This window comes from Chlamydomonas reinhardtii, chromosome 7 (assembly GCF_000002595.2).
Source record: "Chlamydomonas reinhardtii strain CC-503 cw92 mt+ chromosome 7, whole genome shotgun sequence".
Taxonomy (NCBI): domain Eukaryota; kingdom Viridiplantae; phylum Chlorophyta; class Chlorophyceae; order Chlamydomonadales; family Chlamydomonadaceae; genus Chlamydomonas; species Chlamydomonas reinhardtii.
In genome coordinates this window covers 1,267,104-1,293,109 of record NC_057010.1, presented here as the reverse complement: position 1 = coordinate 1,293,109, position 26,006 = coordinate 1,267,104, and the positions used below count along the sequence as shown (strand labels likewise).

Genomic DNA, 26,006 nt, shown 5'->3' with positions numbered 1-26,006 from the left:
CAAACCGCGACTACACGCGACTATAGCCATGCTCCTACAGTCCACCCCAAGCCCCTCTGCCTGTGCTCCGCTAGTTTGGCTTGGTTTCGTTTACTTGGGGCTGTAGATACCAGCCCAAACTAAACCAAACCAAGCCAAACTAGCGGAGCACAGGCAGAGGGGCTTGGGGTGGACTGTAGGAGCATGGCTATAGTCGCGTGTAGTCGCGGTTTGCCTGGAGGCGGCTACTAGGAGAGGCCTAGCGGTCGGGTGGTGGTGCCGTCCTGATGAGCACGACACGACGACCGGTTCGCTGGGCGCGGGCAGCCCCACCTCCACCTGCGCGTTCACACGCCCTCGGCCGCGCGCCCCATATACCCCCTCCTTCACTCCAGCTGCAGCTGCTCCTTGCAGCGCGACTGTTTCCTTACGGGATTGATCATGTGATCTTACAGAATCATCCCCCTCCTCCCCTCCTCAGGCGACGCCTACGAGCTGCTGGCCACCTCGCTGGGCGCCAAGGCCGCCTCCATCCTGTTCGGTGTGGCGCTGCTGGCGGCGGGGCAGAACTCCACCATCACCGGCACACTGTCGGGACAGGTGGGGGCAAGGGCGGGGCATGGGCGGTGGGGGCACAGGGGTTGGCACGGGTGGTGCACGAAGCACGTTACACGTGTTCAGGCATGTGGTTGGTTTGGGTCACGGTGGTGCTAAGAGCGTTGGGGCTTTCCCTAGCCCGTATCCATTCACCCTAACTCCTCTCCCGCTGCCGTTATCCCCCAAACCAGATTGTGATGGAGGGCTTTCTGGCCATCAAGTGTCGGCCCTGGCTGAGGCGACTCATAACGCGAGGCACGGGTGAGAGCGACGGAGGGAGGTGGCAGGGCCCGGGCGGCGCGGTGCAGCGGGCTGGTACGAACGTTGTTCGCAGCAGCGTGAACAGAGCCTGCATGTGCCGGTTCCTTGGGGTTCTCACCACGCGCGCATCATGCATTCATGCGCTCCTGTGGGTGCGGTGACGTCTGCCTCTGCACCCAGCCGCAACGCGCACGGCACTAACCCCGGCGTTTCTTTTCTCACGACCTCCCGGGCCCCCTCCCCCCGCAGCCATCATCCCGGCGGCTGTGGTGGCCGCGGTGATGGGTCGCGAGGGCGTGGGGCAGCTGCTGGTGCTGTCGCAGGTGATCCTGTCGCTGACGCTGCCGTTCGCCGTGTTCCCGCTGGTGCACTTCACCGGCAGCCGCAAGTACCTGGGCAAGTACGCCAACGGCTGGTGAGCGCGTGTGCGCACAAGCGCACCGGGAGGACAAGGAGTTTGTTCGTGCGTGTGTGTTAAAAAAACGAAACGAAAGCCGCCCAGACGACGCCGGAGTTACTTACCGAAACCTACCAATTTGTGTATGTGTGTGTGAAGGACAGCGGCGATGTGTTGGTAGGTAGGCCCTGTGTGTGTATGTGCATCACCGGCACTCATCAACAGTCCGGCGCCACCGGTGCGATCCAGCCTCCGCTCTCGCCCTTGACCCACCACCTAGCACTCACATCACACGCACGCCCCCATCTCCTGCACATTGCCACACACAGGATGGTGTCCGCCACGGCCTGGACGCTGTTCGTGCTCATCTCGGCGCTCAACATTAACCTGGTGGTGCAAAGCGTGCGCGACGGCAGCTTCGGAGGGTTTAGCACTCGCCGCCTGTTCTGAGTGCGCAGTTGGGGGGTTGGGGGTGGGGGTGGTGAGTACAAGCCCAAACTGAACGTTTAAACGAGCGGGGGGTGGGGAGCAGATTGCAGGGAAGGGAATGAGGGTGAGGGACGCAGCGGCTGGCTCGGTCGTACAGGGATTTGTTTGCAGGTGAAGGCTGTTTGTGCTAACCCATAGGAATGCACGCGTACTTATGTCGAGCAGCATTTGAACTGCAGCCGTGGCGTGGCGGTGTGCGCCGGGCCTGATGGCATGGGAAACCGCATTCCCGGTACGTCGGCTACGAACCAGAGGGCCTACACGTGATCCCTATGCGGGCGTATCCTATGCAGCAGCGGCGAAGCTCTCACGAGTTTACTGACTGCGCGTTCTGCAATAAACTTATTTGTGCTTGAAGTGGCAGTGGCAAAAGGTATAGAGTTGTATGTTTCACCAAACGCTAGGCGCGTATGTACACGAGTACGTGTGCCCTTTGACGCAATTGTGTATATGGTTGTGTGTGTGTGTATGTGTGTGGGACATGTGTGCCGGGTCCGACGGGGCTGGCCTCACGGCGAGCTCCTTCTCACTTGTTTGCTCGCCACAAATTCGTTCCCTGGTTTAGCATACCGGCGGGCGTGCATGGCGAGTTGCTCCATAAGGAGCGGGGAGTGGGCTTGTGGCGCCGCGGACTGTCGACGTTGAGTGGGTGTGAGTGGACTGACGGACGCACGTGCGATGTATGCATGTGTATGTGCTCCGTGCATACCCTGGCTACATGATGTGTGAGGCTGTACTTTGACAGCATCGTATGTTGGCAAGCATAGGGAAGGAAGCACAAGACGGAAATATGTGCGTTGGTTGCTACTTTGTGAAGTCGAGTTGCGGGTGCTGTCCCTGCCTGCCTGCGGCCAGACCCGAAGCGCGTTCACCTTTTTGCTTGGCTCCACGTCTGACGTGGCGGCAAGTTTGCTGCGGACTTGCGACGGTGCCCGCCGGTGTGTTGTGCTTCCGGGAGTGGCTGCATGGGCCTGGCTGGTGGGGCCGGGATGGTGAGTTAATGGACGCGTGCAGTGGGTGAGGTATAAACTGGTTGACAGCGTAATGTGGGCTGTCTTTGTGTGTGCGTAGTTGAGCGCGGTGTGGGCTGCTGACAGGCGCTATAGGCCCGCCCACCCAGATGCGCGCACGTCGTGTTTTTGCTTTCCACTCACTGCGTCTTCGAGAACGTGATGGGAAGTTTGCTGCGGGCCAGGGTGTTGTGCCCTTCGTCCGCAACGGCGTGCGCGGTTGCGGGGACGGTTGGGACCAAAGCGCCATGCAGGCAGCTGCTGCATGAGGCTGTTTGCATGTTGCAGAGAGGCCGAGGTTCGCAAGGGATGCGATGGAGGAGGGGCTCGACGTGTGCGTGTTAGCGCGCGGCTGCTCAGGGCTGTGTGGGAGGCTGTCAAAGCGTGGGCGTGAGGGCGCTGTGCTTGAACACACGCGCAGCGGATGGCGCGCATGCATTTGCAGCATGTGCGCATGTTTGCTGGCGGCGGCCGCCGCCAGGTTGCGGCGGCACCGGCCAGTTTGCCTCCGCTGTAGTGTGCGTTTGCGTGCAGTCACGTCAGGGTTCGTTCAGGGTGAAGATGGGTGCGGTGTGGAAGCAGCAGTGGGTGTGCGGTTTGCGGAAACAGTGAGAAAGCAGGTGTTGTGTGGTGGGCGGTCAAACTACCGCTTTTGACGAGGAGGCAGGGTGGGGTATTCATCGGTGAAGTAGAAATGGCAGTGTGCGGCATGTGAACGGGGGTTGAGACTGCAGGTGTTGGTTGTTTGCTGACAGTGGGTATGAAGGTGGGGCACATTTACAAGTTCCATGCCCGTGCCCCTTGCAATTTGAGTACGGTAGTCCCTGTCGTTGCCATCAGTCGATATGTCGAACGAATTGTCAGCATCTCAGTGTGTTTATAACTTATCATCCGGCACGGCAGAGACCATGAAGTCCATGCTTTGCAACCTCTCCTTCAACCGCAGCCGCAACTCACTTTCCATCCAAACATGCACCCCCTGCTCTCCAAACAATTAGTATCCCGGTCAGTCAGTCACAACAAGCACATATCTCTACCACCGTCAAAAGTATGATAGGGTTAGATCATTCGGCTAAATGGCCTACATTTTGGAGCTCCGGCCCGCACAACGACTGCCCGTCCGCCGGTCCGCTTTCTCCAGCGCCCATGCAGTACTACTGAGTGATCACCGATTGTCCGATTCACCGCACAATACACCCAGAACCCGAACGCAAGCAAGCGCAACACAATATACGGTACATCACATTAGTACACACGTCAAATCACCCCCCGAACTCCCGAAGAGCAAATAAGCTGACACCGACCTTTTGTAAAGCGCCCTGAACAGCAGTGGAGCCACACACAAGATGGAGCGTCTACACGGCTACACCCGCACCGCAGCCCTCACCCCAGACGTCCCACCACTCCCCGCCTCAAACGCATGCCCACCCGGCCGCCCTGCCTCGCTCGCTGCCGCCGCCTCCTTGCTGCGCCCCTGCAGCCCTTCATCTCCTCCAGCCGCCCCGCCGCAACCCGCTCTGCTCGCTCCAGCCCCAGCCTGCGCCTCTGCCCGCGCCGCTGGTGCCGGCTGCAGCGCTATCCGCAGGCCGGGCCGCGCCAGCCGCACACCGGCCGGCACCCCGTCTGCGGGCCGCGGCGCCTCGTCCTGACGCCCATACCCGGTGACATACAACTGGCGGCCCTGCAGCGCTGGCAGCGACACTGCGGTGACACACATAACCACACATGCGGGGCACATGCTTTTGAGCTGATTACTTTGAGCGAAGCACCCGAACAGGACAGGAGTGCTGGGAGGGTAGCGCGCCCAGCAGCGCGTACGCCCCTCCTCACATGCCGGCGCTGGACCGTGCTCACCTATGCGTGCCAGGTCGCTGAAGCCCGCATGCTCCGCGCTGCCCTTGGCTCGTGCGTCCACCAGAACGAGCGGCGCCTCCGCCAGCGCCGTGTACAGCTCCTCGTCATAGCCGCTGTCGGCCTGTGTGCGTGTGTGCGTGTGTGCGTGTGTGCGTGTGTGTGCAAGTGTGCAAGTGTGTATGTATGTGTGTGTTAAAGCGCACAAGGACAATCAAGATTGTGTGTGTGTGTGTGTGTGCATGCGTGCAGGTATTTGTGATGGAAAGGCACACAAAGAGAGGTGGAGTACGTGTGTGGGGAATGGAGCCTGTGCGGACATGCGCTGCCCATGGCAAGCATGGCACGGCACACAGTGGCCATGCATCAGCATTGAGCTACTCGGCCTGCACGCCCAGTCTTAATAGGGGTTTGCAGTTCTGCATAATGATGTGCTGCAACACGGAGCAAAAACGGAGCACACACGTTGCCCGCACACGCCGTTCCTGCCACGTTCCCTCATTCGCCCACGCGCATTCACCTACCGTCCAGCCCAGCACAGGCCGCCCCTCATCGTATATGACCAGGCCATAGCAGGTCTCGCTGTGGCGGGCGCGGAAGGGGCGGACCGACAACCCGCAGCCGCCAGGTGCGGCGCTGCGGCTGCTACTGCCGCGGCCACTGGTGCCACAGCCGTTGCTGTTGCGACTGCCCTCGCCACTGCCACTACCGCTGCCGCTCCCGCTGCCACTGCCACAGCAAGGCACGGGTGTGGCGGTGCCGGAGGGCACTTCGTGGAACGAGGCGAAGCTCTCCAGCGGCCGCCCTGCCGTTAGGAGACGAGGTGGTCAGTCCAAAAGTCAGTGTGCCCGCCAGTCAAATATGACCGGGTCAAGCCAGACCACCGTAAGTGCATCTTGCGCGTGGGCGTCTGACGTGTGAGCAGGATAGATACTGAAATGGTGTTCCCTGCCTCCCACACACGCATGACAACGCCACACACACGCCTCAACTCGCCTCAACTCGCCTCCACTCGCCCCCACACGGCCCCGCCCAGCCCCACCTGTGGAGTGCAGCTCCCGCAGTCGGTGCCCGCGAAGCTCCGCCATCACGTCCGGGTGCGCCAGCAGCGCCAGCAGCGGCCGCCCCGCCGCCGCCGCCGCCGTGCCCTCCACAGCCAGGACCAGAGGCAGCTCGCCTGTGGGTTCGTGGGGACGGGCACAGCCGTATCCATATCCCAGACCAAGATGGGAGGGAAGGGAAGGGGCTGTAACAACGGGACTTCTGGGCCCTGCGCGGTCCCCGGCGGTCTGCGGCAAGGTGTCATGTCAACGCCAGCACCTGCATGATCGCCGTGGTTGTGGCTGATGTAGGTGCATGCCGGCACGCGCCCCACGTGCTGCAGGCACGAGGCGGTCACGCCATACCCCTGTGTGGCCGCATCAGGTGAAGACAGGGGGAAATCATGGGTGTGTGTGTGTGTGGCAGTGTGTGCGAGAGCGAGGTGACCTCCACATCCCCGCTGCATGCTCCCGCTCAGGCGCCCCCACCCTCCCCAAGCCAGCCCCCGCCCTCCAAGGTCCCGCCACTTCTCTGCCTTGATGCCCAGCCACGCCACCTGGCAGCGGAGTGGGGGTTCACCAAGGCGAATGGGAACCCACCATGTCGCACAGCAGCACGGGCTCCCCGTCTCGGAGCACCACAAACGAAGACGAGCTCTCCTTTGAGTAAATGTGCGTAGCTCCGGCACCAGTCCCCAGTACAACAATTTCCAGCCCAGACTCTTTGCTGCCAACATGTTTGTCGCTTCCTCTCCCAAACAGCGCGTTGCCCATGGTGCTTTGCACGAGTATTTGAGAGAAACTACATCACTTGATTGAAAACATACAGGACAGATTTGCAGCAATGCAGGCTGAAGAGAACTTCAATTCCTTGCGAAGCTTCCATGTTGGGTCCACCAAGTCGCTGCCTTTGGCAGACAGCATTTACATAGCAGTCTCCCATGTTTGCTTTTCAGCTTATCAGCCGCATTGTAGCTGCACCTTGGCAACTACTGCGCGCTATTCTCAGGCTCGACGGGGCACAGGAGACTCCGTCGGCCCGCGCCAAGGCGCGCTCCAAGTCAAAAGCTAGTAGCTCAGTGGCTGGTACTAACACAGTTCCTGCGAAACCTAAGCCTAAGCCGAAAATGTCCGACGCTGCCAAGCCGGCCGATGGAAGCAAGGTTTGTATAGTTGATCACCGAATGTCTAGGTTCTATGGTGGAGGATCAATGGGGCGGTGGCTGCTGGGGGTCCCGTAGCTCGCCCTGTTAGACCCTTCGTGTCGCGGCCGTGGCGTGCCACACGCGCACACACGGCCAATTAATGGCAGCGCCACCCAACCAGGCATTCATTCCTCACGTCATCATGGCTGCAGGGCGAGCTGTCTTACCACTACTGGCATGGGAAGGGTGGCGGCAATGCCCCCGTGCCGGAGCCCAAGGTGGGGACTGGGGAGGCAGTCGGCGCGCGCGAGGGGCAGCGCGCGCCTACTGATGGGGCCCTTTGGACATCCCACTGGCAAAGAAACTGGGTTGTGGCTGCTGCAGCGCTGCGCGTTCTGCCGGTTTGGCCCAGCCGGCGCAAGGTCCCTCTGGCCCTGGCAGGAGTGCCGGGCCGCCGTGCTGGGCCTGGTTACCGCGCGGCAAGCTACCTTAGGGAGCACGGCTGTGCGCTGATTACAACGTGGCTGGCGTGTGGGGCACTGGGACGCAATCCTTGTTGCCGCTGGCTTCAAGGGCCTTGCATGCGTTTCGCCGGCCGCCGCTCACTCTCGCAGAAACTGACTGAGGAGGAGAAGGCCGAGCTGGAGCGGCAGGCGGCCAGCAACGGCGCGTCAGCATGGAACGCGGTGCGTGCCCGTAGAATCGTGTGCGTATGTGTATTGTGTGAGACAATGGGGTGGGCACCAGCAGCGGCAGGCCTGGCTTATGCGTGAGGAGGAGTGGGAGTTGGGACGTGCTGCCTACCGCCGTCGCACACACGGCCTCGTTCCTTGTGACCGGCAATGCGGATGTACTGCACCCATGCCGTATACCGCGTGCGACGCGTGCATCACTGTGTGACGCGTTACGTGTACATTTGTGCGCATGTGTGTCTGTGTCTGTGTGTGCGTGTGCATGTGTTTGTGCAAGTGTGTGTATGTGTATGTGCATGTGTATTTGTGTGCGTGTGTATGTGTGCTTGTGTTGCACGAAAGCACAAAAGGGAAGGAATCGACAGACTCCTCGCTATGTGTTTGTGTGTATGCTCGGCCGCCAGGCGGGCACGTTTGAGGAGCGCAACGCCACCTCCTGGGCCAAGGGGCGGCTGGGCGAGCTGGTCAAGGGGCTGGAGGGGCTGGCGGGCGGCGACGTGTCGGTGCTGGACCTCAACAGCTGCGAGGGCGAGGCAAACATCTTCCTGGTGCGGGGGAAAAAGAGGTGAGCGGCAGGGGCACAGGGTCATGTGTGGGGGCCGGCGGGGTCGGGCAACGGGTGCAGGAGCGGCAGCTGCGACAGGGTGGAGATGGAGGTGGCAGTAGGAGGGATCCAGGTGTTGGGGAGGAGGTGGAACTGGGGGTCCCTCAGGCGTTGATGGGTGGAGGTAGGGGCGCAAAGCTGACGGCCAGGGCTTAGTAGCGGTGAGGAAGCATATGTGGGGCACGCACGCAATGTCGCGCAAGCTACACGTGCCATGCGCTGTTCCCTGCTTTGCCTCGCAGGTGCGGGTTTGACTTCGAGTTGCAGCTTGCATGGAAGGCGCTTCCCGCGCCCGGTGCCATCGAAATCCGCGGGCATTGCAAGTGAGTTGCTTCACGTACCCGGCTCTTGCAACGCATGGGCCTGATCAACGCCCGCATATTCGGAATGCCGGCTTTATGTGTGACGTACCACCACTCACTCGCGCGCCTATCTGTATTCCCTAACACCCCTGGCTCCCAAACACGCACCTTGCGCGTTTCTAAAGCACTCCTTGCTATCCTCTCTGCCCCACCGCGCAGGGTGCTCAACTTCTGCTCTGACGACCCAGACGAACTGGAGGTGGTGCCGGAGGTGGGACACAAGCAGCCGGAGCGGGCGGCAGACGAGGCGGCGGCGGTGAAGAAGGTGAAGGCGGCGCTCACGCCCGCGCTGTGCAAGGTGCTGACGCAGCTGTTGGAGGAGCTCAAGGCTAAGTAGCTTCAGAACTAGCTGGCTGGCCAGCTGTAATTGTTGTTGGTGGTAATGGAGCATGAGGAGCTAGCTAGGCTCGGGTGAGGGGAAGGATTGTAGGAGTGGTCGTCCCAGGGTGGTGGCGCTGGGTGTGAGCAGGGACCGACGGGGTGAATCGGAGCGCCGGATGACACGAGTCACACGATTGCGGGGCGGGGCGCGACCGCCTAAGTGTTGAGAACCCGGAGCCAAGGAGGCCAAGTCAGGAAACCGCGCAAGCAAGGAAACGCAGTGCTGGTGAAGGACTGCGGTGTGGGACCTCGGTATCGCTCAGGGTCGTCTCGCTGGTGCAGGTAGTGCATGCGTGTGGGCTGCGGCGTCTCGCCGCCGCCGGTGCGTGTGTGTGGACAGGGTGCTTGCGAGGGGCAAGTGGCGGGCGGGACTGTGGTCGGCTTCGGGACGCCCGGGACGAGCCATCCTGTGCACATGCTGCTGCTACTGTAGACGCTTGGCATGGGGGACATGGGCTTGCTTGTACATCCGAGCTCGGCGGTGCAACTAGAGGTTGAGTGGAGGACTGGAGGTACAGGGCGCGGGAATGCGAGGACATCTGGCTGGCCAGGCTAAGGTAGATAAGAAGCTTGCTGATTGAAATGGCTGCAGGCTATGGTGTGAGGCGAGCTCACGGCTACTGCAGCGGTGTGAGACACGCGGAATGCGCGTGTAAACCATATGCTGCTGTTCACGGAGTCCCTTTGTCGCCGCCACGTATGACGCTGGGCGGGCAAGCACTCAGTGTGCGCAATGCTACTAACCCCGAGACCAGGAGAACCTGAAACGGCCGCGGATGCTGTGTTACATGCGCACGTGCGGACATAGCAGGATACAACTTGGCTCGTGCGTTCGCCCGAGGCATCACGCAGCCTGTTAGATTCCCTTTAGTTTCCACACGCATGGCAGCACACATTCAAATCGTGTCCATGCAACGACAAACTTTCTGTCTGACTTTCTGAAGGGCATATGCAAGGGCCGCCGGGGCACAATCCCCGCACAACTCATGGGGCTGCCGCGGCGGTCCCTATGTACAACCTATGTGCCGATATAAAACATGCATGCCATATGGCTCTACGCATCGAGCAGCGCTAAGGAGTGGGCTGTGACCATACTGTACAGTATGTGCGGCGGCAAATGATGCAGAGCAGAGAAATTCGGAGTCACTACCGCACACCGCAACATCTTTCCGCCCATGAACAGGCTATGCCTCTACAAAACCGCGCTGCGTCGCTGCCAAGGCACTAGCTAGCTAGGTGCTCCTAGCTTACTCGAGGTCCTGCAGCGTGAGCACGGCCTCAACGATGGGCAAGTTGTCGGAGCCCGTGGAGATGGTCATCTTGCCGCGGCCCTTGTCGTTGGGCGTCTCGATCCAGCGCTGGCCGTCAGGGCCGAAGGCGGGGTCGGCGCGCTTGTCGATGATGTCGGAGATGACGTCCCAGATGCCGGGCTCAGTGAAGTGGCCGGCGGCGCGCACCTCGGCGTACACCTGTGTGTGGTGGTGGTGGTGGTGGGGGGGGGGTAGAGTTCGTGGGGCGGAGTTCGTTGTGATGCGTGTGAGTTTGGCGGGAGGCGTGGCGGGCAGAGATGGACAGGGTAGATAATGGATGTGGCGCGAAGCATGGGGGGGGCCCAATGCCGGGCAGCGCCGGCTCCCTCTGGATTAGATGTCTTGCGGCGTGCATGCTGCTGGGTTCTCCTGGGGTCGCGCCGTTGGCGCCCCCATGCATGCCCCCCCCCATGCAAGCGAATGCTGACTCACCGCATTGTCCCAGCTGCCGCGGGCAAAGGGGTTGCTCCACGCCAGCATGAAGTCGTGCTTGGTGCCGTCCAGGACCGTGGCCCGGTACACCACGGCGCCAGTGGAGCCGACGGCGGCACCGCCGGTCTTTACGTGCAGGAAGCCAGCCCACTGGCCGTTGTGCACGGTGAGGGGCACCGGCGCGGCGCCGATGTGGCCGTGCCAGTCCTTGGTGGTCACCAGCTCCAGCGTGGCGCCTGAGCGGAAGCGGGCGAGGGAAGCAGGGATAAAGGGCTAAGCATGCCGTTAGACGTGTCGCCGACCCATGTGCTATGCGGCACCAGGTGGTGTCGCCCAAGTGACGAGAGTGATAGTTGGATATGAGTATGGGCGCGAGGTCTGCAGCCGAGTGGACGCTTCAACGCTTTGCCGGCCCCGCCCAAGGAACGGTTAGAGAAGCGAGGCACGCGAGCGCATGTCGGGACGGCATGAACTCTCGAAGTAAGACCGTCTCACCGGTCGCGTTATAGAAGACGACCCTCGTTGAACGGTTGCCGTCATACTGAGCCTTCAGATTGTCAACGTAGCGCGTGACGTCGGTGTCCTTCTCCTGGGAGTTCTTGGAGCGCAGGGCCTCCTTGGCACGATCGGCCTGAGTGATTGGCTTGTTGTCGTCCGAGAACTCGACAAGCGAGCGCATGATCTCATCGTCAATGATGATGCCGAATACGTTCTTGGCCATGATGCTAGTTGAAACGAGTTAACGGTGCAAGGATGATGTGTGCCTTGGGGCAGAGTAGCGAAGCTCTGTCAGCAAATCTGAGCAAATGTGTGCGCAGACAAGTTTGTGGTTGCACAGAGCCCGTGTATATATACTACTGTCTCGTAGCACCGGCTCCATGCACCAACCGAAGCTGCGGTTAGATGACAATTGGACGTGGCGGGTTTTGGTCGGGCGGTTGGGAGTTTGGGGCTTCCTACCACCTGCTTCGCTTCTCGCTACAACGTAACCAGCCGTGGTCTGCCGGAAAAGCTACCATGAAGCCCTCCCTGCCCGACATGCCGAGTTTGCATAAAATGTTTACGAGAGCGAGCGAGCTTACTTCATACACAGGGCTGCCGCTAACCGCCAACGTTCGGCCAACTGACGCTTTCACTTACTTCCTGAGTATATAATTCCAAGTCTCAAACGTTCTGGTCTACAGTGTATCTACATACGTCTACATACGTGCAACAACAACAGCAGCCATGACCGCTACGGGCAGTCTCGTGCTGCTTGATGCCCCCCAGCTCAAGAGGCTCGCAACTGTTGTGCACAGGCAGGAGATGATACGTATTAAGCACCAAAAGCAGCCCGATGACCATACCTTCAAGAAGCTGTGTGCGGACTCGCGGGCAGCCCGCGACAAACTGATTCGTGCGCTCGATGATGCGCAGGTAAGCGAAGTCGCTTTGGACCGCAATGAGGCATAGTTCGCATCTGCATTCAAGTTCAAGAGTTCAATAGAAGCATGTGGGCTGCGGAAGAGTCCCTTGGCGTCATGCCGACACGCACGCACCTGCTCCCGCGAACCCGCCCCTCCAATGGGCGACCCTTTGCACCCTCCCACCCATCCCCTCAGTGTGCCTACGACGAGCTCGCCAAGTCTAACGACGAGGCGGACGCCCGCAGGAAGAAAATCGCAGAGGACCACTTCTGGTACCTCAAGAACAGCTTCAACAACGCGATCCAGGTGGGGCCTGACTCGGGGCTTACCTGGATGGGTCGACGGCGGCAGCAGCGGCAGCAGGGAGCCCGAGGCCGGCGCGTGCGCGCTGTATGTATGCGTGCCTTGCTTGTGCGTGTCCGAAGTGAGGTTGGGTGCAGCAGGACATCAGCCCAGTCCCCAGCCGCCTTACTCTTCAAGGCAGGCCTAGCCCCGCTATGTCCCTACCTTGTCTGATGAGTATGAGGCGGCGCGGTCTGGGTTGTTTGGTGCGTGCCTCCGTCCCGAACGCGCGGTGCCCCCGCGCCCCCCACATCCCGCCCCGTCTGGAACACCCACTACCTCCCTCGCAGAACGTGCGCAACTTCATCATCCGCGACGAGTACGTGTCCGCAGTCGAAGCCCACAGCAAGGAGGTCCTCGAAAACCTGTTTAATGTTACCAAGATGGCTGACACTGATTACGTTGAGACCCTGGCAAAGGGTTGCTACCAAGCCCGCGAATCAGCGCTGGAGGCCGCGAGGAGGGCGATGCGGCCCACGGCCAGGCACTACTCAGAGTGGCTCAAGGAGACCGGGATCGGGTTCGATGACCTGGTCAACAGGCGAGTCATCAGGTGTTATTATGGACAGAACGTTATCACGTCACGCGCCATCCATGCATGCCAGCCCGGCACATGCTGCGCGCTGATGGCTGCTCCCATCCATCCACCGCCTGCTATGATGCCCCGCACAATGCCGGCCTGACATGCACCGGACCGGCGGGCGGGCCAATGGTCAGGCACTGCTGCTAGTTCGCGCCTACCGGTATCATTCCTAGTGTCCCGCGCCCCGCCTTTCCAACCGCCACTTTTCACAGCCGCGTCTTACCGGCTTCCGCACCTCCCCAACCCACCTCAGTTGACCGCTGCATACCCCCATACATCATTCCACAGCATTACAGTAGAAATGTGCGCGTGACCCGCCCCCGCGGCGCGCGGCCGGCGCACGCACGCACGGCATGCACGTGTGTCAGGGCGGGCATTAACACAATAATGCACGTGCGTGTGTGTGCGTGTGTGCGCACGTATGCAGGTCCCAAGTCAAGCTCAACAAGACCGGCTACCCGGCGCCCGAGGCCGTTGGAGAGCCCGTGATGGTGGGCGAGGGTACCTTTGGCGGCGAGTTTTCAGACCTGACCGAGCTGCAGAAAATCATGGTGCGTGCAGGAGGGGAGCGAGGCAGGTGAAGACTCGCTGGGGAGCGCAGGTGCATGGGCGATTGGCGGGTACAGTAGTTAGACCATGCATTCTGACTTCTCTCCGCCTGGCCCCTACATACCTACCACACGTAGCTGCAACTATGTGTCGCCATGAACGCACCTGCTGCCCGCGCGCGCGCCGTAGGTAGACACCACATGCACACCTACCCGGACTTCATACGCACGTATTACAGGCGCCATTGATGCCTCAATCGTTACTCGACTGACAGAACCCGCTTGATAACTAACGGCATGTGCGGCGGCGCGTGCATGCAGGTGTACGAGGACGTTATGGAGGAGTCGGGTGTTACCGTGTCCAAGATCACCGCCAAGGTGAATTTCATGGGCGCGGCGGGCATGGCCGTGATTCTGCTGGCCGTGGGCTTGCTGGCGTGGGACGTGTACCAGTCCGCCCACCCGCTCGAGACGGCGGTGCGCGGCGCATTTGACGCAACGATTGGTTTGCTCGGGGCCATGGGTGGGGAGTCCGCGGCCGCGATCATCGCCACCGGCGTGCTGGCGGAGGGCGAGAGTACAGCCCTTTTCATCGCCATGGCCAGCTTTGCGGGTGGCATCGCAGGTGCGTTCGCTGGTTGGTGGGTGCGTGCATGAGTGGCATGTGCGTATGCGCATACGCACGATGGGTGTGTGAGGTTTTACATACACACGCTACACACACACACACACACACACACACACACACACACACACACACACACACGCATACACACGCACAGACGGTGCCAGAACTCATACCTACTGTGCGCCTTTTCCAAACACACGTACGTAGGCGCGTTCATCGTGGGCGCCCTCGTGGCGGTCATCGTGGGCGCCATCCTGGGCTCGGGCGGCAAGAATGTGCCGCTCACGGTGGAGGGCATGAAGGCCTGCCTCATCGAGCTGCCCGACGGCCGTGCCCTGGCCCGCCAAATCCAGGCGTACAGCGGCTAGACGTGCGGCTTGTGTCAGTGGCGTTGCTTGGGTGCTAGAACGCCTTCGTGCTGTGTGGACCGTATGCGGTCCGGTTGTGTGCATGCGTAGCGGCGTGGCGGCGGCGGGGCTGGAGTGCGGGAAGCGTCCCTTGCCTCTTAGCCTTCCTTCCTCCTTGCCTCTTCCTGATAGCATTGGCCTTTTCGTCAGTGACTGTACATATGTTCTGGTGACCGCCTGTTCCTTGTCGGCATCTCTATATATGATATGTGTGTTAGGCTGCGTGTACATAGCATGTGGGTGCAGTCATTCGCTGCTAGTCAGTGAGTCCATTTGGCGCAGAGTGTGGCGGCCGAACGGCAGCAAAGGGGCCATAGCACGTGCTGTGGGACCTTGCTTACGAGCGAGTGCGGGTAGGTTCGGGTACTTGCCAAGACACGTCGTTGTACCACGGAGTACACGGAGTAGGGATGAGGACCTGCTTTTGCCAAATCGAAACCGGAGCACGGACGGAAACGTAGCAATACGCCTCACAGACATCCCGACCACCCGTACACACGACCATCTAATGCGTTGTCGTGATGGTTGCGCTCACCAGTCGTACGTGTAAATAAGCCGCTATCGCTCTATCTGGGGATTTCGCTTCAGTGCCACCGTGTCACAGGCGGTATGGGGGCGGGATCAAGGGAATGTTTGCATCGTAGTTGGGAATGTTTGCACCAGTCGTACGCACGCAGCACGCATGGTGTGTGGGCGGATGGCACGCAAGGTTATGCAGTGTTCGCTTGTATGTGCGTGTTGCGTTTTTTCAAGCACGTCAAACCGTAAATGCGTGTTCTTGAGCCCTCCCGTGGCTTGTGCAATATCGAACCAGTCAGCAAGACCTGCTGATCCCTTGACAGCATCGGCGCGCTGATACCTGTGCATGGAGCACGTACGGCCTTACTGTGTGGAAAAAGTACCGTACATGATGTACTTGAGCCTCCTCAAAGGGACGCGCAGGCTCCGAACGACGATTGCGGTGCACTTTGCCCGCCGTGCACCCAGTTTCCAGCGTGCACGTCGCATGGGTCTCAGTAACAGCAGTCCGTGGTACTGGCTCCACCAACCGATCGTAGCACCGGCTCCACGCACCAACCGAAGCTGCGGTATGATAAGAACTTGACGTGGAGCGTTTTGATCGGGCGGTTGCTTGGGAGTTCGGGGCTTCGCGCCGCCTGCTACGCAACCAGCCCTGCTCCGCCGGAAGGCTTACCTAAGAATCCATCCCAACCGCCATGACGTGCGGAGTTCGTCTGGGTCCTAAGTGCGAGCGTGCGAGTGAAACTCATGCACATTCACAGGCCGCCAGGCGCCAGACCACCAACCAACGTCCGCATGCGTGGAGTTTTGGACCCCGCAGTTTCGAAATTGTCTCAGCCCAGCTAGCTTTGGTGGGCAGCCTTCGACATCCGGAACAATACACACGACCGCTACGGACGCTCATGCGGCACCGCATGCCACGCGTTTCGTGCTGCTTGATGCCCCGCAGCTCAAGAGGCTCACAACCCTTGTGCACAGGCAGAAGATGACATGTACTAAGCACCAAAAGACCCCACCTGTCATTAATGCGCTCGACGGTGCGCAGGTGAGCGAGGTCATCTGGACCGCAATGTTGCATTGCATGCACATGCGCTCGAGCTTATGAGCAAAAGAAACATGTGGGCCCGTATGGGCTGCGGACGCGCCCCCCAGCGTTGTGCTCAAGGTTGTGCTGCCGACACGCGTGGCCTGCGCCCACGCATCCGGCCCTCCTTCAACTCGCCCCCCTTTGCACCCTCCCACCCATCCCCTCAGCATGTCTACGACGAGCTCGCCAAGCCGAAAGCGGATCAAGGGGCGCGGGGCTGTGCAATTAGAGCCGGGGGCGGCCGGGGGAGGTGCAGGGGGCTCCGAAGGCGGGCGAGGGCCGAGCACGCGGGGTATTCTGCCAGCGTGTTCGCACGCTGATTTGATTCAAATGATTGCAGAAATTGAGAATGATTCCACATCCAGTACATGTTAAGCGCAGGTAATCAACTAGGGGGCCACGACGCGAATTGCCTCTTTGGCCCTCGCGCCCAGAAGTAAATGCGCTACAGATGAGGTAGAGGACCTGGCAAAACAGCTCACTAGAGAACTTACAGTAAGAAAGTAGCCCCGTCAGGTAACAAAACAAGTCAGAGTGCCAGTTCTATGGCCGTAAACGGCGTGTCCCGACTGGCGAAAGCCAAGAAGTTCTAGGCCTTGGTCCTCGGCACACGACTTGAATTCTGGACATACGTCTATGCATATGTGAAAAGTGCAGCTCTTGGTGGTGGCCGCCACCCCGGCAAGGATCTTCCCCCCGTCGTCAAGCATGCTCAAGGACCGCCAGGTCGAGATGCCGGGAGGGTACCCTCTGCCCATAGCCCAGCACGTGATAGTCGTCACGTGCAAGCTGACGGACAGCGGCGACAGGTGGGGCGGGGCGGGCCGGGGCGGGGCGGGGGATGCTGAACCTCACGCAGAGCCAAGCACGCAGACCCAGCCATTTCACATTATTGCATGCCCTTGCTGCACATTTGCTACGTGCCGCGCTGCGCCGACAAGGGCAAGCACCAGCCCAGAATGCAGGCGAAGGGGTCGGGAGCAATTAAGCTCGGGCGGAGGAGAGAGAGCCATCAGGGACCACCGTGCGTGACTCCATATCGGCCCCACATGCGGTCATGCCTATGCGTTTACATCCTGACCCACGCTTGTGATGCTGTGCAAGTTAAGCGCCCTTCCCTGACTGCCCTTTGCACGCAGTTGCCGAACAGCGATGCGGGCGGTCTAAGCGTGGCTCACAAGGAAGGCCAAACGGATTCTACGGTAGCTGCCTTTTATGGGTTTGGTGAGCTAAGCGGCTATGCCGGATGTTGGGTTATAGTGTAATTGTCTACTAGTCCGCTATCCACATGTATTGTTTTGGGCTGGGCCCCCTGAGCAATGCGGTTCGGGGGCGCGCAGCCCCATAGGATCGCTCCTGAGGGTATGGGAGGGGTGGGTGGAGAGGGTAGCAGGGGACAGGCGGCCGGCCGACCGCATATGCGAGGCCGCACCCACCGCAAAAGCGGGTCGATCGGTGGCATTACCACCTACCGTATTGGATGCCCCCGTTGTCTTCCCTGTTCCTTGATAACGCGCATCAGCCGAAGCGCCCGCAGCCCAGCAGCAGCACTGCTGCCAGTTATGCAGACATGACACGGTAGATGTGTCACCATGCTCGCCTCCCCTCGTGTCGTTCATTCGTGTTCCTGCACTCACACCGTGTAGGCGTACGAGGGGGTGACCCGGCCTCGGGTCGTGCCAACCCAATCGCGACCAACAGCTCCCCAAGGGTCTGCTGCCGCCGGCGTCGCCCCCATGCTGGTGAGCGAGGGGCTGCTGGCGGGAGGGACGTGCACAAGTCCGCGCACCCGATAGAGGCGGCGATGCGTGGCGTGTTGGCACGGCACGGTCGGTTGGCGGCGCCGCCATGCTTGGAGAACTAGGCGGTGGGCACAACCCTCGCAAGTGGGCTGCTGAGCTCCGGCGCGGAGAGCACGTCGGCGTTAGTTCCTGGTGATGTATGGCGGGGAGTGGCGGGCGGCCTGGCAGGTGCGTGCGTGAGGCACGCAGCCGCCACCCCGCGAGGCCGCGATGACGCTCTGAGGATGTCGCATGGCTGGCGTAGCTAGCGTCCCACCAAGCCATGTGCTGCCATCTTGCCGCCCCCACCGGCGCAGCGCGTACACACACACGCACTCCTTGTGCTTTCCTATAACACACACACATACACTGTCTTTGCGCAATGTTTTCCTTGTGCTCTTTAACACACACACACACACACACACACACACACACACACACACACACACACACACACGTACGCAGGTGCGTTCGTTGTGGGCGCGCTTGTGGCGCTGATTGTGGGCGCCGCCATCTTGGGCACGGCTGGCGGCGGCGCGCCGCTGACGCTCCCACCCACTGCGGGCAAGAAGGCGTGCTCCATGCATCGAGCTGCTGCCAGACGGCCGCGCCCTGGCGCAAGGCAACCCCGCGTCAAGCAGTGGCTTGATGCACGGATGTGGCGTGAGTTGCTGAGTGCCTGGGTGCCTACCTCCTTGGAGGTTATGCTGTGTTCAGTTCAGGATAGGGGCTGAGTGGCTCTGTGGCGGCGTGTTCCTGGGGCTCCAGGGTTTGGATGGTAGTTCTGTCGGCAAGATGGCACTGGTCTGATTGGCACCCGGCCAGGAGGGAGCTAGGGAGGGAAGGCATACGCCTTCCATGCAGTTCAAAAGGTACAGACCCGTACAAAAGCAGGCAGGCACAGGTCAAAAGCAGGCTGCGACGTGCAGCGCGCTGACACGGCGGTGCGGTAGCTAGGGGGTCATGGCGTCCTTGATGTGACAATGCATGGCTCACGGAACCCACGGAGACTCAAATGCTCCAGTGGGGATCAAATGCCTAACACATTCAACGGCACTTTATGGACGCATTACATGGCTCTATTGGCGACAACCACACTGTGTTGGTGTTTGTGGCGCATGCAGTTTACGGTGTAGATTATGCCGCGCCCCTTTTTAGAAGCGGGTAGAGCCTCTCTCTGGATGACAGGTCAAAAGCAGGCAGGCACAGGTCAAAAGCCAGATGTGGGGCGTGAGGCTCACGTGGCGTGGACGGGCACGGGTCTGCGTGGTCCATCGCCGCCGGATGGGAAGGGCCTCCGATTACCAGCATCTCTTGTTTCTATTTGATTGTTTTGTATGGCTGAAAGGCGGCGACTTGCTTGTAAACGGCAACTGACGTGCACGCTAACTAACACTGGGGGATGGGCCGCGTCATTGGGTTACATCCGGTGGCCCGGTTGCGCGTGCAACCAAGGATCAAATTGCGACGGCTCGCAGCTTTACTTACACTTTAGACATCCACAAGTCAACCGACACAGCAAAGTGCCAATAATTGCTGACAGACAGCTGCTACACACACTCAGGGATGGAGGCGATCACTAAGGGCGTCGCGAAGCTCGGCGCTGCTGTGGGCCTGGGCACTGGCGATGACGACACACGCACACAGGTGCGGGGGCCACAAGCGAGGGGGAGGGGGGGCCGGGGGCGGGAGCGGCGGCAGGGGGTGCGAGCGGGCGCGACCCGTGGGTTTCCGAGACCAGCACCAGCGGTTGCGACGCAGCCGAGCAAGCAAAGCTCGCTACAGGGGCGTACGGGGTGGCGGCGAAAGGGAGCTAGTGGGCGTTTCGGGCACCACATACAGCGATCACCGCTTCATTCACTGCTTGTCCGTGTGCCGCATGTACTCCGTACCGTGCCTTGGTCGTTGGCTGCTGACCCCCCCAAACCCCCGCTACCCCACCCGTTCTTGCCGCCACCATCACCACTGCTCTCAGATCGACACAGGCGGCAACCTGCAAGACTTCATGGGACACCCCTTTGAGAAGAACACACAGGCGAGCAGGCAGAAAGGAAGAAGGATACTAATGGCCAGCCCCTGCATCTGAGCGACTGCACACATGCATGCGCACGGTAGCCCCATCCATTTGCTGCACCTGCCCACGACGTGTCATAGTTTTCCCCCATCACAAACTCACACACGCGCACGCACACACACACACACACACACACACACACACACACACACACACACACACACACACACACACACACACACACACACACACACACACACACACACACACACACACACACACACACACACACACACACACACACACACACACACACACATACACACCATACACCATGACAACTGCTTACCTGCATGTCATGGCACGCCACCCCACACACCCCAACACGCGCTGACGGCCCCTTCCTCTCCGCTTCAGCGCTCCGGCGGCAACCTGGGCGGCAAGGTGATTCGCACCAGCGGCGGCGTGACGGTCACCAGCAACAAGGACCCGGAGAAGCGCATGCGGGCGGTCACCTGGCATGGCCCCAAGAAGATTGTGATGGAGGAGCGCCCGCGCCCGATGATCACCGACCCGGTGCGTGTGTGCACCGGGTGCGCATGCGTGTGCGTGTGTGGGTGCCTGTGCGCCTGTGCGCCTGTGTGCCTGTGTGCCTGTGTGCCTGTGTGTCTGTGTGCGTGTGTCTGGGTGTGCGTGTGTGCGCGCGCGCGTGTATGTGTATGTGTATTTGTGTGCGTGTGTCTTTTGAAGAGCGCAAACGTATGTATGTGTGTCTGTGTCAGGAAAGCACAAGGGGAAAGGGCCGACACTGTGTATGTGTGTGCCTTTCTCTCACCTCAGCCTAGCTATTCCCCACACCCACACCCCAACACCCCCACACCCCAACACCCCCACACCCCAACACCCCCATATCCCCACACTCCCACACCCCCACACTCCCACACCCCCACACCCCCACACCCCCACACACCTCCAGACGGACGCCGTGCTGCGGGTGACCAGCAGCGCCATCTGCGGCTCCGACCTGCACCTGTACCTGGGGTCCGCGCCCGGCATGCAGCGCGGCGACGTGTTGGGGCACGAGTTCATGGGCTTCGTGGAGGAGGTCGGCCCCGAGGTAGGCGGAGCGAGGGGCGTGAGCGAGTCGTCACGTGGGTTCCTGTACAGGTGCCGTGTGTGCAGGTCCGTATGTGCTTTTGCACATGCGCACAATTGTGCACGTACGCACATGCACACACACGCACACACGCACACGCATACCCACATGCACATGCACGCGCACGCGCATGCGCGCACGCATGCGCACGCTTGCGATATTTCCTTTCTTGTGCTCTATAACACCGCACGCATGGCTGCGGTTTCCTGCTGCAGGTGAAGCACGTGAAGAAGGGCGACCGCGTGGTGGCGTGTTTCGACATTGCGTGCGGGCACTGCCGCTCCTGCAGCCGCGGCGCCTTCAGCGGCTGCGACATCACCAACCCCTCCAAGGACCAGGAGATGATGTACGGCGCGCGGTGAGTGAGTGGGTGGAGCGAGGCCCCGCCGACCCATCCCGTGTCGATCTGTCTTACGTACCTGTCGCACACAACGTCGTCACATGCGGCTCGCACTTCCGACTTAACAACTGGTCACGCAACACACGCAACGCCACGTAGTAACGCGACGTAACCCGCCGCACGCCATGCCGCGCCCCGCATTATCCCCTCCACCAGGACTGCTGGCATGTTCGGCTATGCGCACGTGACGGGCGGCTATGAGGGAGGGCAGACCGACTACGTGCGTGTGCCGTTCGGTGAGCGAGGTGGTGGATGGCTGTGGTGGGGTTGGTTGGGGATGGCAAAGGGGCCTGGTGGGGTGCGGGTTGGCTGGTTGAGGGCTGCTAGCAGGCTGTGCTCCCGCTGTTGCCGCTCGACGGTAACCCCACCGCACCTCGCTTGTCCAACTGAACTGAAGAGTGTGGCCCCTCTCCTCCGTGTTGCAGCGGACGTCAATCTGCTGCACGTTCCCAAAGACCTCCCCGACAACAAGGTGGGACCCGCACCCACTACTCCCTCCGCATCCCCCCCCGGCCGCCCGCCCCATGTCATAACTCAACACCGTCATCCTCCTGACACGCTTCCCTCCTCCCCTCCTCCCTCCCCATTCTCCCTCCCCCTCCTCCCCGCCTCCTTCTCCCCCTCCTCCCCGCCTCCTTCTCCCCCTCCCCCCCGGTACCTTCCTCCCTCTTCATCCCATCTGCCCCTTCCAGCTGCTGCTGCTGTCCGACATCATGAGTACGGCGTGGTTCGCCAACGAGCTGGGCTCCGTGGGGCCAGACACCACCGTGGCCATCTGGGGGGCGGGGCCGGGTACGTGCCAGCGTGCCAGCGTGTCAGCGTCGCAGCGTGTGCAGATAGGGTGGGGTCGTTTCTATGCTGGGTTTGCAGCCGTAAGTGGAGGACCAGGGTCAAAGGGGCAATGAGGAGGGCTGGCGCGGCGCCATGCGCACCACCTCACCTTGGCCTCTCTCGCCTCCCTCCACCAACTCACTCGGACCGCACCGCACCGCACCGCACTTCGCAGGCGGCATCCTGGCGGCTCACAGCGCCCAGGCGAGTCAACAGGGCACAAGGGAAACGTGCGCGGAAGCCAGCAAGCTATCTAGCCCAGTGGGGATACCGCACCCATCGCCGCACCCCACTCCACGCTCCTCCCGCCCGTCCCGTGCGCCGCCCCCTGCCCCTCCCCCTCCGATGTCCCCTTGTTCCCCTCTCATCCCGTCCCTTTCTCTTCCCTCCTCCCCCCTCCACCCCCCTCCTCCCTTCTCCCCCACAGGTCCGCGGAGCGCCCCGCATCATCCTCATCGACAACCAGCAGTACCGGCTGGACCACGCGGCGGCGCGCATCCCCGGCCTCGACACCATCAACTTCGGCCGGGAGAAGGCGAGTGGTTGCTGCTGCAGGGGCTGCAGGGGCCCCCGGGCCCCGCCTACATACCTGCTGCCTGGGTGGTGGGGATGTCGGGGCAGGCGCATCTAATTCAACTAGTGAATCGGTCATGCATACATACACGCACGCTCGCGTGTGCTCCATTGCATGCTGAAAGCCTCTCAGCACGTGCCGCTTGGCATGCACGCATGCACACACACACACACACACACACACACACACACACACACACGTAAGTACACACACGCCCCCCTCCCTTGGTGCTTCCTAGCACAGTATACAGTCACACATGCATGCTCGAACATACACGCACGCACGCACGCGCACACACAAACACACACACTCACACGCACACACACACACACACGTACACACACATACGCACGCACGCACGCACACACACACACGTACGTACACACACACACATACACACGCCCAGGTGAAGGAGGCTCTGGAGCGGCTGGTGCCGGGCGGCCCGGACGTGTGCATCGAGGCGGTGGGCTTCCACTACTGCAAGAGCCTGGTGCACGCGGTCATGGTCAAGGTGCGCGTGTGCACGTGTGATGGGCAGGTGGTGGCCGCGCGGGTGGCGGGGTGGCCGGTGTGCCGATTCCGGCGTGAGGGCGTGATGAGTGGTGACGGTGGGCGGGGCACATAAGCGTCACATGCGCCATGCCGTGACAAGGTGCACGGCCAATGGCCCACTCGTCCAGTCGCCCGCCGTTCACGCGGGCTCCAGCTCCAGCTCCACACAGCACGGCCGCACGCACCTGAGCCCCATACCTCAGCGGCCTCCCGGGCTGCCCCGGACAGTTTGCACCTTTGGAACCACTGACGCATCCTGCTGCCTGTTCCGGTCTTGCTTGCGGCAGACGCTGATGGAGACCGACACAGCCGACATCCTGAACGAGCTCATCTACTGCTGCCGCAAGGGCGGCACCATCGCCTGCATCGGCGTCTACGTGGGCCTGGTCAACGGGTGCGTGTGGGCCGCCGTGGGCGGGTGTGGGCCTGCTGTGGGCCGACGGCAGGGGGCAGGGCTGGGGCGGGGGCTGCTGAAGGAGTGAGCCGCGGCGTCGTTACGGTGACAGCCTACCAAAGGCCGCTAGCCCACGGCCCGGGCCTAGCCAGTGGCGCATACCTAACGACGCAGTCCACGTCACTGTGTGCAGTGTCTGACATGCACGAACGCTCCCACGGCCCACATGCGCAAATATCAATCAGGTTCAACATCGGCGCCCTCATGGAGAAGGGTCTCACGCTCAAGGCCGGACAGACGCCCGTGCAGGTGCGGCGACAGAACACACACACACACACACACACACACACACACACACACACACACACACACACACACACACACACACACACACACACACACACACACACACACACACACACGCACACACACACGCGCGCGCGCGCGTCGTTTCCCTCGGTCGTGTACGTACATATATACCATCTGCCTCCGTTTCCCTTTCATCCTCCCTCCCCCCCCCCCCAGAAGTACTGGGGGCATCTGCTGGAAATGGTCAAGAGCGGTAAACTGGACCCAACCATGTGAGCTAACAGGGGGCGGGCGAGGGGCAGTGGGAGCGAGGGGCTGCGGGAGCTAGGGCGCACGCGCGACACGCACCGTCTTGGACGCGGCGGTCGTGCCGGTGCCGCCGCTGCCGCGTCACCACTCGTCCCCTATGGCCCACACCTCTGGCCCCATCCCCTCTTACACACTGTATGTCGTCTGCTTCCACCTGCCTGCTTCAGGATCATCACGCACGAGCTGCCGATTGAGGACGCGCCGCACGCCTACAAGATCTTCAATGACAAGGTGAGATGCGTGGACAGCAGCTAGCCCCGCACACGCACGCCTGTCGAAGCGGCTACTGCTGCTGAACACCACGCACTCCGCAGTCCACACCAAATCGCGCTATTATCATTACACGCAAATCACGCACCCGCCCCACACATAAATTCATGAAATAAACAGACGGATGGGTGCATCAAGGTCGTTCTCAAGACCGGCATGGGCGGTAAGGACCAGGGCCCCGCCACCACCACCGCCACCGGCACCACCACCACCGCCGGCACCACCGGCACCACCACAACCACGGGCACCACCACCACAGCCGCTATGTCTGGGTCGCAGGCAGGCACTGCCGCCAGCGCCAGCGCCACCAAGGCTTAAGTAGCGTAAGATGCCAGCGACGGCGGCGGCCGGAAACAAGGCGGATGGAGCTTTTGGCTGTTGCGTATTGTAGCAGGCTGTAACGCTATAGCGGGGGATGCACGGCAGCAGAGCGCCCGGCGATTGCTGCACGGGGAGGCGTATGCGCGTTTGGCACGTGCGTGGCGTGGAGGAGGCCTCAGGGAGGGGACTTGTGCGGTGACGGCAGTGGATGAAAGAGCGAGGGACCGAATGGGATAGAGGTGTGGCAGTTGGCAACGGGGGGGTGGCAGGCCATCCACCTGGGCCAGACCCGGCAATTGGCAGTTGCAGTACGTTGTTGTTCAGCACATTGGGTTCATAGGTCGTCCGGCTCTGCATGGTCGTGGTGTTGCAATGCAGTCATGACAACTGGCCCAAGGCGTAGTGCACACGCTTGCTGTTGAGACAATTGTGTTGAGCGGTGCTGATAGCTTGCTGATGACCGTAGGTTCTGTGTCCGCGTGCTGCGCGGGCGTTTGCAGGGGGCTCAATGCCTCATCAACGATATGCCATCTTCGTTTAGTGCATATGTTCACGTAAGGTGCATCTGGTGCACTCCCCAGCACCGGAGCAGCAGCAGCAACACAAGGAGCGGGAGCAGGAGCGCATGCGGTGGCTGCGCGCCGCGCTGGTGTACCGCATGGGCCAGAAGCAGTTGGCGCGCGCGTGGCTGGTGCGCGCCAAGGCCGAGCTGACGAACCTGCTGGCGCTCATGCGCGACATGGAGACGCGCCGCAGCTCGCTGGAGCGCGCTAAGAAGTGAAAAATGTGTGTGCCGCGGGCTCCAGTTGCGGTTGATGAGTGGTGTTGTATGTCGTTATGGCCGCTTCCCGTCCAGGGGCGTGCCATGTAACAAAATGTTTCAGCCAACTAGCCAAGGCCTGCATTTCGCGCTAGTACGCTGCTACGGAGGGGTGCTCTTGTGAGGCGTGAGGCTCCCGTGGCGTGGACGGGCCGACCCGGTCCCGGCCAATGAGCGCTTGTACCCTCATTACGGTAGTCGA

General features: G+C 61.3%; 6 protein-coding genes across 7 annotated transcripts in view; 4 read left to right on the top strand and 2 right to left on the bottom strand.

Annotated features, from left to right (window-relative positions):
* The window catches only part of CHLRE_07g321951v5 (uncharacterized protein), a 9,316-nt gene extending 5,722 nt beyond the window's left edge, over window positions 1–3,594 (top strand). The window contains exons 12-15 of the mRNA XM_043063985.1: window positions 461–579; window positions 768–837; window positions 1,087–1,252; window positions 1,564–3,594. Of these exons, the coding sequence (XP_042922553.1) occupies window positions 461–579; window positions 768–837; window positions 1,087–1,252; window positions 1,564–1,684 (476 nt within the window). The 3' untranslated portion in view covers window positions 1,685–3,594. The remainder of the gene's footprint in view (window positions 1–460; window positions 580–767; window positions 838–1,086; window positions 1,253–1,563) is intronic.
* A 12-nt stretch (window positions 3,595–3,606) lies between these two features.
* CHLRE_07g321900v5 (uncharacterized protein) lies at window positions 3,607–6,458 on the bottom strand. Its single transcript, XM_043063984.1, has 6 exons — window positions 6,225–6,458; window positions 5,905–5,992; window positions 5,627–5,761; window positions 5,109–5,389; window positions 4,588–4,708; window positions 3,607–4,434 (listed from the first exon to the last, which is right to left on the bottom strand). The coding sequence occupies exons 1-6, from the start codon at window positions 6,396–6,398 to the stop codon at window positions 4,097–4,099; spliced, it is 1,137 nt and encodes a 378-aa protein (XP_042922552.1). The 5' UTR covers window positions 6,399–6,458; the 3' UTR covers window positions 3,607–4,096.
* Window positions 6,459–6,558: 100 nt separating this feature from the next.
* CHLRE_07g321850v5 (uncharacterized protein) lies at window positions 6,559–9,476 on the top strand. Its single transcript, XM_001700997.2, has 6 exons — window positions 6,559–6,787; window positions 6,982–7,047; window positions 7,384–7,455; window positions 7,866–8,026; window positions 8,308–8,388; window positions 8,587–9,476. Exons 1-6 carry the CDS (start codon window positions 6,752–6,754, stop codon window positions 8,762–8,764), a joined length of 594 nt encoding a protein of 197 aa, XP_001701049.2. The 5' UTR covers window positions 6,559–6,751; the 3' UTR covers window positions 8,765–9,476.
* Window positions 9,477–9,578: 102 nt separating this feature from the next.
* CHLRE_07g321800v5 (uncharacterized protein) lies at window positions 9,579–11,408 on the bottom strand. Its single transcript, XM_001700804.2, has 3 exons — window positions 11,046–11,408; window positions 10,551–10,786; window positions 9,579–10,277 (listed from the first exon to the last, which is right to left on the bottom strand). The coding sequence occupies exons 1-3, from the start codon at window positions 11,269–11,271 to the stop codon at window positions 10,056–10,058; spliced, it is 684 nt and encodes a 227-aa protein (XP_001700856.1). The 5' UTR covers window positions 11,272–11,408; the 3' UTR covers window positions 9,579–10,055.
* Window positions 11,409–11,608: 200 nt separating this feature from the next.
* Window positions 11,609–15,026, top strand: CHLRE_07g321750v5 (uncharacterized protein). Of its 2 annotated transcripts, none has more exons than XM_043063982.1 (6): window positions 11,609–11,966; window positions 12,152–12,262; window positions 12,589–12,839; window positions 13,309–13,432; window positions 13,751–14,054; window positions 14,265–15,026. In XM_043063982.1, the coding sequence occupies exons 1-6, from the start codon at window positions 11,778–11,780 to the stop codon at window positions 14,423–14,425; spliced, it is 1,140 nt and encodes a 379-aa protein (XP_042922551.1). In that variant the 5' UTR covers window positions 11,609–11,777; the 3' UTR covers window positions 14,426–15,026. The 2 variants fall into 2 exon arrangements, with proteins under 2 accessions (XP_042922551.1, XP_042922550.1); XM_043063983.1 differs by having other exon boundaries at window positions 11,627–11,966.
* A 4,292-nt stretch (window positions 15,027–19,318) lies between these two features.
* Window positions 19,319–26,004, top strand: CHLRE_07g321700v5 (uncharacterized protein). Its single transcript, XM_043063981.1, has 17 exons — window positions 19,319–19,501; window positions 19,830–19,889; window positions 20,286–20,444; window positions 20,845–20,985; window positions 21,240–21,382; window positions 21,581–21,660; window positions 21,850–21,896; window positions 22,117–22,216; window positions 22,431–22,459; window positions 22,683–22,790; window positions 23,236–23,340; window positions 23,669–23,775; window positions 24,021–24,084; window positions 24,301–24,356; window positions 24,561–24,624; window positions 24,784–24,826; window positions 25,566–26,004. The coding sequence occupies exons 1-17, from the start codon at window positions 19,421–19,423 to the stop codon at window positions 25,763–25,765; spliced, it is 1,587 nt and encodes a 528-aa protein (XP_042922549.1). The 5' UTR covers window positions 19,319–19,420; the 3' UTR covers window positions 25,766–26,004.
* The last annotated feature ends 2 nt before the right edge of the window (window positions 26,005–26,006 follow it).

Bases quoted from the DNA above. Each gene is read 5' to 3' on its own strand.
- CHLRE_07g321850v5 (XM_001700997.2), top strand. From the start codon at position 6,752: ATGTCCGACGCTGCCAAGCCGGCCGATGGAAGCAAG. The intron at 6,788-6,981 runs GTTTGTATAGTT...TCATGGCTGCAG, and splicing joins AGCCGGCCGATGGAAGCAAG to GGCGAGCTGTCTTACCACTA. The intron at 8,027-8,307 runs GTGAGCGGCAGG...TTTGCCTCGCAG, and splicing joins CTGGTGCGGGGGAAAAAGAG to GTGCGGGTTTGACTTCGAGT.
- CHLRE_07g321750v5 (XM_043063982.1), top strand. From the start codon at position 11,778: ATGACCGCTACGGGCAGTCTCGTGCTGCTTGATGCCCCCCAGCTCAAG. The intron at 11,967-12,151 runs GTAAGCGAAGTC...CCATCCCCTCAG, and splicing joins GTGCGCTCGATGATGCGCAG to TGTGCCTACGACGAGCTCGC. The intron at 14,055-14,264 runs GTGCGTTCGCTG...ACACGTACGTAG, and splicing joins CTTTGCGGGTGGCATCGCAG to GCGCGTTCATCGTGGGCGCC.
- CHLRE_07g321800v5 (XM_001700804.2), bottom strand. From the start codon at position 11,271: ATGGCCAAGAACGTATTCGGCATCATCATTGACGATGAGATCATGCGC. The intron at 10,787-11,045 runs GTGAGACGGTCT...GCTTCCGCTCAG, and splicing joins CGTCTTCTATAACGCGACCG to GCGCCACGCTGGAGCTGGTG. The intron at 10,278-10,550 runs GTGAGTCAGCAT...CACCACACACAG, and splicing joins GCGGCAGCTGGGACAATGCG to GTGTACGCCGAGGTGCGCGC.
- CHLRE_07g321700v5 (XM_043063981.1), top strand. From the start codon at position 19,421: ATGGAGGCGATCACTAAGGGCGTCGCGAAGCTCGGCGCTGCTGTGGGC. The intron at 20,445-20,844 runs GTGCGTGTGTGC...ACACACCTCCAG, and splicing joins GCCCGATGATCACCGACCCG to ACGGACGCCGTGCTGCGGGT. The intron at 24,827-25,565 runs GTAAGGACCAGG...TGCACTCCCCAG, and splicing joins TCTCAAGACCGGCATGGGCG to CACCGGAGCAGCAGCAGCAA.
- CHLRE_07g321900v5 (XM_043063984.1), bottom strand. From the start codon at position 6,398: ATGGGCAACGCGCTGTTTGGGAGAGGAAGCGACAAACATGTTGGCAGC. The intron at 5,993-6,224 runs GTGGGTTCCCAT...GCGGCCACACAG, and splicing joins CCGTGCTGCTGTGCGACATG to GGGTATGGCGTGACCGCCTC. The intron at 5,390-5,626 runs GTGGGGCTGGGC...TCCTAACGGCAG, and splicing joins GCGGGAGCTGCACTCCACAG to GGCGGCCGCTGGAGAGCTTC.